Here is a 13,397-nt window from a genome sequence, read left to right as displayed (position 1 = left end):
TTGCTTCCTGCCAGGCAGCCAATCTTCTGTCCATTTTTTCCCATAATAACATAGGCTCTTATTTAGTTAAGCAACTTCATGTGTGGCTTATTTTATAGTGTTCCTCCAAGTATCCTGAAACCTCACCCTTAATAGACTCCAACATGTTTCCAACCACTGAAATCAGGCTAACTGCCGTAGAATTTCTTTCCTTCTGCCTTACTCCTTCTTGAAGAGTGGAGTGACATTTGCAATTTTCTGGTCCTCAGGAACAATTCCAGAATCTAGTGACTCTTGACAGATCATTATTATTGCCTCCACAGTTTCTTCAACTACTTCTTTCTGAACCCTGGGGTGTAGTCCATCTGGTCTGGGTGACTTATCTATCTTCAGAATTTTCAGCTTCCCAAGCATCTTCTCATTACTAATAGCAATGACACTCAACTTCTGTCTCTTGACACTCTGACATTTTTGGCATCCTGCTACCGTCTTTTACAGTGAAGACAGATACAAAATACTTTTTAAGTTTGTCTACCATTTCCTTGTCCCCCATTGCTACCACTCCAGCGTAACTTTCCTGCGGTACAATATCCACTTCTGCCTTTCTTTTACTCCTTTTATAACAGATAAAACTTCTTTATCCTATTTTATATTATTGGCGAGCTTCTTTCATGTTTTACTTTTCTCTCTTTATGGGATTTTTATTTGCCTTCAGTTAGTTTTTAAAAGCTTCCCAATCCTCTAACTTCCCGCTAATGTTTGCTCCATTATATACTCTCTCTTTTGTTTTTATGATGTCTTTGACTTTCTTTGTCAGCCACAATTGCCTCATTCTCCCTTTAGAATACTTCTTCCTCTTTGGGATATATCTTTCCTGTGCCTCCCAATTTCCCTCAAAAGCAGCAGCTGTTGCTGTTCTGCAGTCATACCTGCTAGTGTCCCCTTGCAATCACTTTTGGACAGCTCCCCTCTCATGCCTCTGTAACTGCCTTTACTCCATTGTAATACTGATCCATCTAACTTTAGCTTCTCCTTCACAAACTACCGGTTGAATTCTATCTTATTATGATCACCGCCTCCTAAGGTTTCATTTACCTTAAGCTTCCCAATCAAGCCTGGGTCATTACATAACACCCAGTTCAGATCTGCCATTCCCCTAGTGGGCTCAATCACAAGCTGCTCTAAAAAACATCTTCTAGGCATTCTACAAGTTCCTTCTCTTGTGAACCAACACCAACCTGATTTTCTCAATCTGGCTGTATACTGTAATCTGTCATGTTTATTACAACATTGCCCTTTTTACATGCTTTTTTTAATCTGTTATGATTTGTATCCCATGTCCTGGTTGTTTATAACCCCATCAGGGTCTTTTTATCCTTGCAGTTTCTTAACTCTACCCACAAGACTTCTACATCATCCACTCCTACGTCAACCCCTTCTAATGATTTGATTTCATTTTTTTTTTAACCAATTGCGCCACCCCATCCCCTCTGCCAACCCGTCTGTCAACCCATCTGTCCTTTTGATACAATGTATATCCTTGGATGTTAAGTTCCCAACTATGATCTTCTTTTAGTCACTGCTCGCAGATACCTACATCATACCTGCCAACCTCTAACTACATACAAAATCCTTGCAACACACATCAGAGTTGCTGGTGAACGCAGCAGGCCAGGCAGCATCTCTAGGAAGAGCTAGTCCTTCAGTTAGTCCTGACAAAGGGTCTCAGCCCGAAACGTCGACTGTACCTCTTCCTAGAGATGCTGCCTGGCCTGCTGCGTTCACCAGCAACTTTGATGTGTGTTGCTTGAATTTCCAGCATCTGCAGAATTCCTGTTGTTTACAAAATCCTTATTCCATTATCTGCATGCGTTCAAATATAACACCTTCAGTCCTGTATTCATCACCCTTTTTGATTTTGGCTCCCTGTTACTCTTCAACTCATCCCACTGACTGCAGTGTTGCCCTCTCATCTGCTTGTCCTTCTTCACAGCCTCACTACACACTGCATCTATTTGTATACCAACTGCCCCATTTTCAGCCCTATCCATCCCCTTGCCAAATGAGTTCAAACTCTCCCTAATAGCTCTACCAAGCCATCCCAGAAGGATATTTGAGCCCCCTTGGGTTCAAGTGTAATCCTTCCTTTTTGTACACTTCATACCTTCCCCAGAAGAGATTTCACTGATCCAGAAATCTGAATCCCTGTCCCCTGCACCAATTCTTCATCCATCCATTTATTTGCCAAGTTATGCTATTCTTTCTATTTCCTATTTCAGCTTTCTACCTAATTTCCTATATCTCTCTTCTATGTCATTGGTACCACCATGTACCACAATTTCCATGTGACAATAATAAACAAACATCAATAACACTACCAGCATTTGGACAATAAATTGCGATCTTGTTTCATCTATTTTTTCCCGACTGAGTTTGCAGTCAGTCATTACTCTCAAAGTGTGATGGTAGTACAGTCAAGTTGTTGCCAACTTCAGTTCTAAGTCATCAGAATCAGGCAAGGGTCTAATGCTACACTCATCTGATAATCACATCTTCCAAATCTTCATGCCACGCCCAGCATAACAATACCACCTCAAGTGAACTCATCAAAGCACTGGACCCTTTGAAGGCTTTGTCACAGCTCAAACATTGTTGCCAATGATTAAAAGCATAAGAATAGAAGAAAGTTTCGCTGTACTGTAGCTGGATCTACTGAGCAAAGTTTGCAGAGTGCTCAAAGCAAAACTTGCCTGCGGCAAACTGAAAACTACCCACACCCTGAGGAGTTACCTTATAATTGGCCTGAGGATACCTGCAGGCAGTTGACCTAGTGGTCTTAAAAGGTAGAAAATTTAAGTATACATTGCAACAAAGAAAATGAGTGGAGAGGCTTTAATTTCCTTTGATATGAGAATTAACAGGCACTCCTGCAAAGGTATATGATTTCACATATTTATCTCGATTGAAACACTTCTCTGCAGGGTAATTTGCAGAAGTTACTGGATGTAATGCTGGGGCTTTATAAGGCATTGGTCAGACCACCTTTGAAGTATTGTGAGCACCTTTGGATTCCTTATCAAAGAAAGGATCTGCTGGCATTATAGAGGATCCAGCAGAGGTTGATGCTGGCAATGAAAGGTTGTATGCATGAGGAGATTTAATGGCTTTGGGCCTGTACCCATAGGAGTTTAGAAGAATGAAGGGGATAGCGTTGAAACCTATTGAATACTGAAAAATTTAGATAGAGTGAACTTGAAAAGGATGATTCCAGTAGTGGAGGAATCTAAGACGAGAAGTCTCAGCTTCAGAATACAAGGGAGAGATCACAGCCTCACCTTAGAATACAAGGATGTCCCTTTAGAACAGAGATAAGGAGGAATTTCTTTAGCCAGAGAGTGGTGAATATGTGGAACTCATTTCCACAGACAGCTGTGCGGGCCAAGTCATCGGGAATTTTTAAAGTTGAGTTTGATAGATTCTTGATTAGTATGGGTGTTAAAGGTTACAGGGAGAAGGCAGGTGTTAAAAGGGATAATAAGTCACCCATGATGGAATGGTGAGGCCTACTTGAAGGGACAAATAGTCTAATTCTGCTCTGTCTTATGGTCCAAGTTCAGTTGGTTTCCTATTTTGAGTTGTTTTAAACATCTTTTATGTTGAAGGAAAACATGATACCTTTTAAAATGATGATAACTTGCAAATGTTTTTATTAACTTATTTGTGCTAATTGCAAAATAGATTTATTCTAAATTACGATGTACTAGTGAGCTATGATAATTCTAAATTATTATTTTAGACCATAAGATATGAGTGTGCTTTGTCGTTTCATCATAACTGATCCATTTTCCCTCTCAGCCCCAATCTCCAGCCTTCTCTCTGTCTCTCTTCACACCCCGACTAATCAAAAATCTATCAACTTCTGCCGTAAATATCCCCAATGACTTGCCATCATATCTCTACCAACTGTCACAAAGCATTAATTTCTAAGGACCAAAAAAAAAATTGGCTCAAGATTCAAGCTGAAGAACTAAGGGAGACTGTGGCATAAAACTTCTTAAAATAGGGTTATTTTGAGCAAACTATACTTTCATTTAAATAGTAATTTAGCAAACATTGATATTTGAAGTTAATGGCTTGTCATGTCCGTAAAAAAACTGCTTTCATCTAAACCAGTGGCATAAACTATCATTTGAAGAAGATAAAAGTTTGAATGCAAGACTTGCTGTTCATTTAAACAGGATACTATTACTTTTGACAATTACACTGACCCTTGAGCAAACTCAATAAATTACTCAACCATGGTGATAGTAATTTTAAAAAGCTCAGCAGAATTACTTTAGTACAAATTATTCATTTCAATTATCTCTGCAATAATACATGCAATCTACATAATCTTAAATGTTACAAAATGAAAAGAAACTAATCTAAAAGTCAAGTGTAGATCAAAAACAGTAGCTACATTAGTGAACACTATCTCATCAATCAAAGTGATTAAAGAAAAGATGACTCCTGATTGATTATTGGTATTAAGATAATCCAGCAATAAAAACTGATGTTAAAACCTTTTTTTTAATTCTGGAATGACAATTTTACCTAGTTAAGAAAACTTGGACCTAATAAAACACAAGAGATTCTGCAGATGCTGGAAATCCAGAGTAACACACACAAAATGCTGAAGGGACTCAACAGGTCAGTCAGCATCTACAGAGAGGAATAAACAACCACATTTTAACCTGAGACCCTTTATCAGGACTGAAGAGGAAGGGGAAGAAGCCAAAGTAAGAAGATGGAGGGAGGAGAAGGAGTACAATTTGGCAGGGAATAAGTGAAGCCAAAATCTAATTTCCCACAGGAATGAGAAGGAATGTGGAGGTTAGAATATGAATATTTCTGACTGTGTAATTTCTCTGATGCTCTGTTGTGACTGATATGTATATCTTTGCCTACAGGTCTGAACTCAAGTCAAGGCTCGAATTTCCCCAATCAACCACATGGTACAAATAGTAGCTCTGTTGCCATCGCCATCCTTGTGCCTTTTTTTGCTCTTATATTTGCAGGATTTGGGTTTTACCTTTATAAACAAAGGTAGGTCTCATCCAACATTTTGTCATGATTAAAATCAATTTTAAGCTTGAACTTCTTCAACGTGCATTTATTCAAGGTTGATATACAGTCTGGAGACCCCACATAGATTTAGTGTAAAGGCCCAGAGAATCCAGTATTCCACTGAAGAGAGCACCCAAAGCTTAATGCAGTGGGACTGGCCTTGCACCCCAGAAAAAGGAACTATGTAATTTTGATAAATGAGATTTATTATTGATAATAATTTATGACTGAAGTCATAAGCAGTTGTTGTTCCCTTAGATCATGGTAAAGATATGGCAAAATTTCAGAAACGATTCTTAAAAACACAGCTGACAATCCCTTGGAAATAATATTTATTGAATATAGAGAAGTGTTAATTCCTATAGAACTAGTAACAAGAAAATCAATGTGGAAATTAATTCCTCTGCTCATTTATAATTATGCTTTACATTGAGTGATCATTGTAAAAAATATTGCAAAAAAGTAATTGTGAAACACTTTCAATATTATGATTGGTAAAAAAAGGTTAAAATCAGAGTAAGGAAATAAGAAATTACTTCATGCAATGAATGGTTACGAACTGGAATCAATTCCCAAAAAGTGTGCCAGATGAAGATTTAATAGAAACTTGAAAAAGAAATTGGATATATTCTTTTAAAAACTAAATTTTGTCGACCTTGAGCATCAACAATAGAGTGGAATTAAATGGTAGATATTTCAGGAAACTGATTAAGGTATGATGGCCAAAACTTCTATTTGTGCTAAGATGAGGAAATCTGCAGATGTTGGAAATCCAAGTAACACACACAAATTGTGGAGGAACTCTGCAGGCCAGGCAGCATTTGTGGAAAAGAATAAACAGTCGACGTTCCGGGCTGAGACATTTATCAGGACTGGAAAAAAAGAGAAGTTAGATCAAGAAGGTGGGGGAAGGGGAGGAAGACGTACAAGATGGTAGGTGATAAATGAAATGGGAAAGGGGAGTGTTGAAGTAAAGAGCTGGGAAGTTGATAGGTGAAAGAGATAAAGGACTGGACAAGAGGGAATCTGATAGGAGAGGATAGAATACCATGGAAGAAGGGGAAGGGGGAAGAGCACCAGAGGGAGGTGTTGGGCAGGTAAGGAAAATGCGAGAGAGGAAAATGTGAATGGGAATGGTGGGGGGGGGGTGCAGTTACGAGAAGTTCAAGAAATTGATGTTCATGCCATCAAGTTGGAGGCTACCCAGGCAGAATATAAGGTGTTGCTCCTCCAACCTGAGTGTGGTCTCATCATGGCAGTAGAGGAGGTGATGCAGTCTCCCAATCTACATCGGATCTCACTGATATTCTATTTGTGCTGTTTGATTCTATTCTCGTGATATTTTGCCAAGGACTTAGATTCAATGCTGTTATTTCTTTTTCTTCAGGACTGCTCCCAAGACACAGTACACCGGCTGCTCTGTACATGAAAATAATAATGGTCAAGCAGCTTTTGAAAATCCAATGTATGACACAAGTGCAAAATCAGCAGAAGGCAAGGCAGTTCGATTCGATCCCAATCTCAACACCGTCTGTACAATGGTATAAGGCAGAAACTTGGTTTGATTACATAGCCTGATAAACATCTAGCGCTTTGCATCCTTGGGACATCTAGATTTTGACTAAACCAACTTATGTACAATGCACATTTGGTTCACTGCTATTTAAAGCACATTTTTCAGGAATTTAATGTACCAGATTTATCTGAAGAACCAGAAAAGGAAACGAACACAATTTCATGGCTCGCCCAGTTGGAACAGATATGCTCTTCCTTCTGTCACTGGAGAGCTTTTCAGCAACTTTAGCTGCACTCTAAGAGTGCTTAGCCACAATTTTTTCAAAATAAAACCTAAGTACTCTCTCAGAAGAAAACTACAGATACTTGAGGAGCATTGAACCACTGTTTTCAATGTGACAAACAATAGGGGCTAGGATTTGGCATGAAGGTTGGGACACTGAATATGTAACAAAGACCATGAAGTACTGTATAGTAACATTATTACAGGTTTTGCTTTCTAGTGTTAAGTGTAAAAAGAAAAATTTATAAGGTACCACTGCAAAACTGATTTTGAATACTTGAGTATAAAGCGGCCAGTGTGATCCTCACTAAACAGATTTCTATGGAACACTAACAGTCTTTTTTGATTGCCAAGAAAAATCTTTTCATTTATTTAATTTTTCACCTTTTTTTGATTTAAATTGGTATTCTTCGTACAAAATATTGAATTCTCGCCACAGAATAAAATGAAGAATATTTATACTATATAATTTTCAAAAGACGCATATGCACGATGTGTTGCATGCTTCATTATTATTTAATTATTCTATTGTGTTTTTTATTGCAACATACCATCTTATTTATTATCTAATAAAGTTATGGTCTTATGTACGTGCTTACAACAGTTCATCCAGACCCTTTCAACATTAGGTGATTTATGGTGTGGATGTCAAGCGTTTTGCATTATCGATATGGTATTATGGTTACAAATTTATGGCAATTAGATCAAACACACCTGATTAAATCTGATTGGAGTTTTATACATCAGATTATAGTCTACAGTACTAGGGGATATCACCTAAATCAGTTGTTTGCCTTGACCATTCTTTATGAAGAAAATGTATTTGTTTTTACGTTGTACATCTGCACAGTAGATGTTAATGAATTCTGAGTCTGTTTATCAACGAGAGTCAAGAAATGTATCTCTTGCATGGATGATCGTGATATATCTGGGAGTTCATCTTGGTATCAGATGTTTATTCTACTGTTATAATGGCAGCCAAACTCCACATGACACCTTACACTCCTATTGGTCACCTTCTTTAACATTTGCCTTAACGGGTAGAGCCATGCCATACAAAGCATTGCAGAAGTGATAAGTCTCCACTTTTCATCGCTATTGAACAGCTGGTCACACTCTGAAGCTCAACTCATTACGTGCAAAAGATTATTACCACTGTGATAAAAAAAAGCACTCGCATGTAAAGTTAAAAAAGTACAATCAAAATAAAATAATTTGTTTAATTTTTCTGGAAGGATTATCCACTAACTGAAGATATTACTATTGCTGTAACTGTAATGTTTGCATTGTGCCTACCAAAAATTAATTGCAGCCAAGATTGTGCTCCTAAAATGCCCTTTGAGTGGTTTACTTCCTGGTTCAAGACCAGCCTTTTGGCTTGAAGATCCAATTATCTTTAATCACAAGAATTGATTACATTGAAATATACGAATTTCACAGTGCATCTTAAGCTATTGTCAAATCAACAGAAATTATTTTGCTTTAAATTGAATCATATATTCCTGCTCACCCAAGTTTGTACCCACATATGACTGCAATAAACAAAGTACATCCACAAAATTAGAATAAATATTAAACTGTACCTGAAAGAAATTTCATGTACAACCTCCTTACTCTTCTGTATCATGTTTATTATGATTAGATGCATAAAAATTTCTTTTGTAAAGAAATATATTTTTATGAAAAAGAGTTTGTAAAATGTATGAATCTATGATGTAAATTTTCAATACATTGTAAAAAATAAATGGCTCAATGCTTTTGTAAATGTTGTTGACGTGGGCTATTTTGCTGTTCCTGCAAGTATATGTCAACTCCATGATTTATTTTAAAACTGTTCTTTGTGGGTCAATGGTAATTGGTGAAGAGCATTTGAGCCGAAACGTTAACTCTGCTTCTTATTTCACAGATGCTGCCTGACCTGCTGAGAGTTTTCAGCTGTTTGTTTTTTTTTCCACCACCAATGATAACCTACATTTTTAGTGCAGAACGCTGGATTGGCATCCTGTGTTGCCAAGGATACCAGTATTTCAGATTGGGCGGTAAAATAAGAGCCTATGTGCCTGCTTAGCTGCTGTGTAAGATAATATGGAAGAATTAAGTGAATAAAAGGGATATTCTGCCAACACCATGGTCACAATTTATCTCTCCATCAATATAAAAGGTTCCATTAGTTGTCATGCTTTTTATTTGTGGAACATTACTGTACATCTCAAAGTACTAAGCAAATGTGATATCAAAGTACATATACTACCCTGAGAGTCATTTTCCTGCAGGCATTCACAGAACAAGAAATACAATAGGATCAATGAAAAATTATAAACAAGCTGACAAGCAGCCAGAAAAAAAGACAAACTGTTCAAATACGAAAAAAAGAACAAATAAATACTAAGAACATGAGTTGTAGATTCCTTGAAAGCGAATCCATAGGTTGTATTCAGTTCAGTATTGTGGTGAGCCAAGTTTTCCATGCTAGTTCAGGAGCCTGATGGTCGAAGTGTGTTCCTGAACATGGTGGTGTGGCACCTGAGGCCTACCTCCTACCTGATGGCCACAGTGAGATGAGAGTCTAACTTGTGAAACTTTGCTACACAGAGAATAATAGTGAGCAAGTTTTGTTGGCTGTGACCATCTTTGGGCCATTCTAAGGATATATAAAGTGCTATACATACTCAATATTTTTAATTTCATGCGACCCCATGGGCAGCTTTTTTTTCAAGCACCAGCATTAGGAGGTCTGTGGAGTGATTGCTGAATGCCATCTTCTGAGACAGCAAAACAGAACCTGTTCAAATACTATATTCTATTAAACCAGGTAAATCGGCATAAATGATGGAGTCAATAAGTCATAGTGAATCATCAAATAATAAAGATAAAAATTATCTTTATTTGTCACATGCACATCGAAATGAGTAATTTGTGTCAAATCAAATCAGCGAGGATTGAGCTGGGGGTAGCCCAGGAGTGTCACCACGCATGCAGTACCAACATGACATGACCCTAACTTACTAACTATAACCGTATGCCTTTAGAATATGAGAGAGGACCAGAGGAAGCCCATACGGTCATACAAACTCCTCACAAAGGCAGATATGGAACCCGATCGCGGGCATTGTAAACTGTTACGTAAGCTGCCACGTTACTGTGCTGCCCAAGTCATCCAAAAATGAAGACTGTCTTTTAATATTATTTATTTAGAGATATTCCTTTCAAGCCCTTCCAACAACCCCGAATTTAACCCAAAATTAATCACAGGACAATTTACAACTTACTATCTGGTACGTTTTTGGACTGTGGGAGGAAACAGGAGCACCCAGAGGAAACCCACGCATTCCATGAGAAGGACGTACAAACTCCTTTCAGAGAGTGCTGGTATTGAACTCCATACCCGACACCCCGAGTTGTAATAGCATTGTGCTAATTGCTACTCTACCGTGGCAGCCCCTTTGATTGTATCTGCTCATTGACGTGGAAGGCAATAAGTATTTAGCTAAAAGTGAGCCCTTACAACATATCCTGTCAAATTACTTGATTTTCTTACATCTTAATGGCAGCAAGTGGCAAAATTTAAGGTTTAAGGCAGCACAGTGTCACAACTCCCACAGCCCAAGGTTTATCCTGGCCTGTTGATTGCAGAATGCATCAGGTTTGATAAGCAGAATCAAAAGGAAGGGGCATCCCCATTTCAGCATATACGGCTGAATTGGAGAGATTATCCGAGCATTGCCACTTCAAAGATAGACTTAATGAGAGATTGCTTAGTTTGTGGAATCTTATAGGAAAGCACTCAAAATCGGCTCCTAACTAAAGCACAACTATTTAAAAAGAGCAGTTGAAATTGTTGTATCAATGGAAACAGCAGCCAGAGACACAAGTGAGTTGCAGTCAGGAATGAAAGTTAGTGTGAATAAAATTGCAACATCTAAACAGAAACTGGCCTCACCAAACAAATTCCATTATCATTGTGGTGGTGGCTCTTACAGATCAGCAAGTTTAAAGGCGTGACTTGCAGAAAATGTAACAAAGTAGGACACATAGAAAGAGCATGTCAGGCAGACAAAATTAATGGATTTCCGAAGGAAGAGAAAAAGATGAAAAGCCAAACTGCAGTTTCAAAAAGAGCACTAATCTATGTGCTGTTTATGACAGATGTGATAATGTTGAGAGTGACACAGGACTGGGTGTTCTTGAAGTTTATAATGTGAAAACTAATAATAGACGAGCAATATGGCTAATGCCAGAAGTGAATGGCAAATTAATGAAAATGGAATTGGCTACTGGAACGGATACAAAATGAGTTTGAATAGCATTTCAAAGATACTGAACTGAAGCTTAAAGATAACTAATTAAGAACATATACTGGAGAAAAGATAACATGTATAACAGTGAAAGACAACAACCAACAAGCCATATTGGGCTTGTATGTGGTAAAAGCTGGAGGGACTGCATTGCGGGGCCGTAAATGGCTGAGACAACTACAACTTGATTGGAGATCCATCCACCATTTCCGCGCCACACCCCCTGCAATAGAGTCATCTGAAAGCAGTCCGGAAGAAGGGTCTTGGCCTGAAATGCCAACTCTTTATTCACTTCCATAGATGCTGCCTGACCTGCTGATTTCCTCAAGCATTTTGGGTGTGTTGAATTAAATAAGGTACTGGATGATGCCACAGCAGTGTTCAAGGATGGCAATGGAAAACTCAAACATATCAAGGGTAAAATAGCGTTAAATGAAAATGCCACACCAAACTTTTACAAGCCCATCCAGTTCCTTATACCATTCGTGGTAAAGTAACCAGTGAGCTAGAATGCATGAAGGCTGCAGGAATTCTTTCCAAGGTTGACTGGAGCCCATGGGCAACACCAGTGGTCCCAGGAGCCATGAAGAATGGGTCTGTCAGGATCTGTGGTGATTTTAAGATCACTATCAACACAGCAGTGAAAGGAGGTCAATACCCTCTGTCCAGGATAGAGAATATCTTTGCAAACTTTTCTGGAGGAAAGCTATGGGCCAGTTGCTTCAAGGATGTCTAGGCACTCAGTGTTATCTGGATGCCATAATTGTTACTGGTAAGGATAATGGGGACATCTCCAAAATCTCAAGACAGTGTTAAAAAGATTAGAAGATTCTGGACACAGAGCATGTCTTAACAAGTGTGAATTCTTTAACCGAGCAAAATTTACTGTGGTCACACCACTGATGCACAAAAATTACACAAGTGTGCTGAGAAAATTCAAGCAGTGGTGGTGCCCCAAGGCCAAAGGATGTTTCACAGTTACAGTCCTTTGTAAGATTTGTGAATTACTATAACAGGTTCCTGCCAAACCTGGCTACGGTTCTCCAGGCTTTGAACTCATTTCTGTAGATCAGGAAGAAATAGCAATGAACAAAGTAGTGTGAGATGGCTTTCCAAAGGAAACGGTTCATCATACACTATACTCACAAATTATGATCCACGTTGTCCTGTATAGTTGCAGTTGTGTCACGTGTTACCCCATTAACCCTTAGAAAAGGAAATACAGTACCTGATAAATTTACAAAGGAGGACACTTCTCTTGATGTATTCTCTCTAATGCAAATCAAAAGTCTCACTATTATGGCAGAGGTGATCCAAAGGGAAATCAGAAAAGACCCCACACTATCTCAGGTCTACATGGCAACCCAAAATGACTGAAATGTGCAACAGAATCTCCAGTCCCACCATTTTTACCAACACTGGGATGAACTTGCCCTCAACAGAAGTTGCCTTATGTGGGAATTGAAAGTTGTTGTACCATCAAGGCTGAGAGCTAAAGTTTGGAAGAGCTGCATGCTGGTCTTCTAAGTGTGGTCAAGAAGAAAGCAAGGGCTCGAAGCTATGTCTGGTGGCCTGGGACAGATCAGCAGATTGAGCAGCTTGCTATACACTGTTCGGGATGCCAACACGTCCAGCAGATGTCAAAAGTAGCACCTCTCGATCCGTGGGAATGGCCTACATTACCCGGGAAGAGATTTGTATGCATTTGCCATACCATTCATTGGCACAAATTTTTTAGTAGTAGTAAATGCAGCTATAAAATGGTCAGAAGTATTCACAATAGTCTCCAGTACAGCCTTGCACAGTGTTGATGTGTTGAGAAGCCACTTCTCGAGGACTGGAGATCCAGAATACTTAGTCAGTGACGTTGGACCACCATTTGTAGTGGGGCAGTTTCAGTCATTCCAGAAAATGAATGGATTAAGATATATTACATCTGCACTATACCTTTCAGCTACAAATGGCATGATGGAAAGGTTTTTACAAAGTCTAAAGAATGCACTGTGGGCAATGTCAGCAGAACACATACACTAAAACTAAATCAGAATCTTGCCAGTTTCCTTGTTACAGGTTACATGTAAAAGCACGAAATAGCATAGATCATTACGGCCCATGTCTGATGTGAATGCCACACTCAAAGTAAAAATGAAATGAAGTACACAAGTTTTTCCCAACTCCCTTGTTTTCCTTTCAATTAGATTTTATGTTTTAGAGTTGTA

At 38.6% G+C, this 13,397-nt stretch overlaps 1 protein-coding gene across 1 annotated transcript in view; it reads left to right on the top strand.

Annotated features, from left to right (window-relative positions):
* The window catches only part of csmd3b (CUB and Sushi multiple domains 3b), a 2,345,756-nt gene extending 2,337,254 nt beyond the window's left edge, over window positions 1-8,502 (top strand). Inside the window, exons 68-69 of the mRNA XM_063066157.1 lie at window positions 4,929-5,064; window positions 6,473-8,502. Of these exons, the coding sequence (XP_062922227.1) occupies window positions 4,929-5,064; window positions 6,473-6,632 (296 nt within the window). The 3' untranslated portion in view covers window positions 6,633-8,502. The remainder of the gene's footprint in view (window positions 1-4,928; window positions 5,065-6,472) is intronic.
* The last annotated feature ends 4,895 nt before the right edge of the window (window positions 8,503-13,397 follow it).

The sequence above is a fragment of the Mobula hypostoma genome, chromosome 1 (genome assembly GCF_963921235.1).
Source record: "Mobula hypostoma chromosome 1, sMobHyp1.1, whole genome shotgun sequence".
Lineage (NCBI taxonomy): Eukaryota > Metazoa > Chordata > Chondrichthyes > Myliobatiformes > Myliobatidae > Mobula > Mobula hypostoma.
This window is presented reverse-complemented; position numbering and strand designations above follow the sequence as displayed.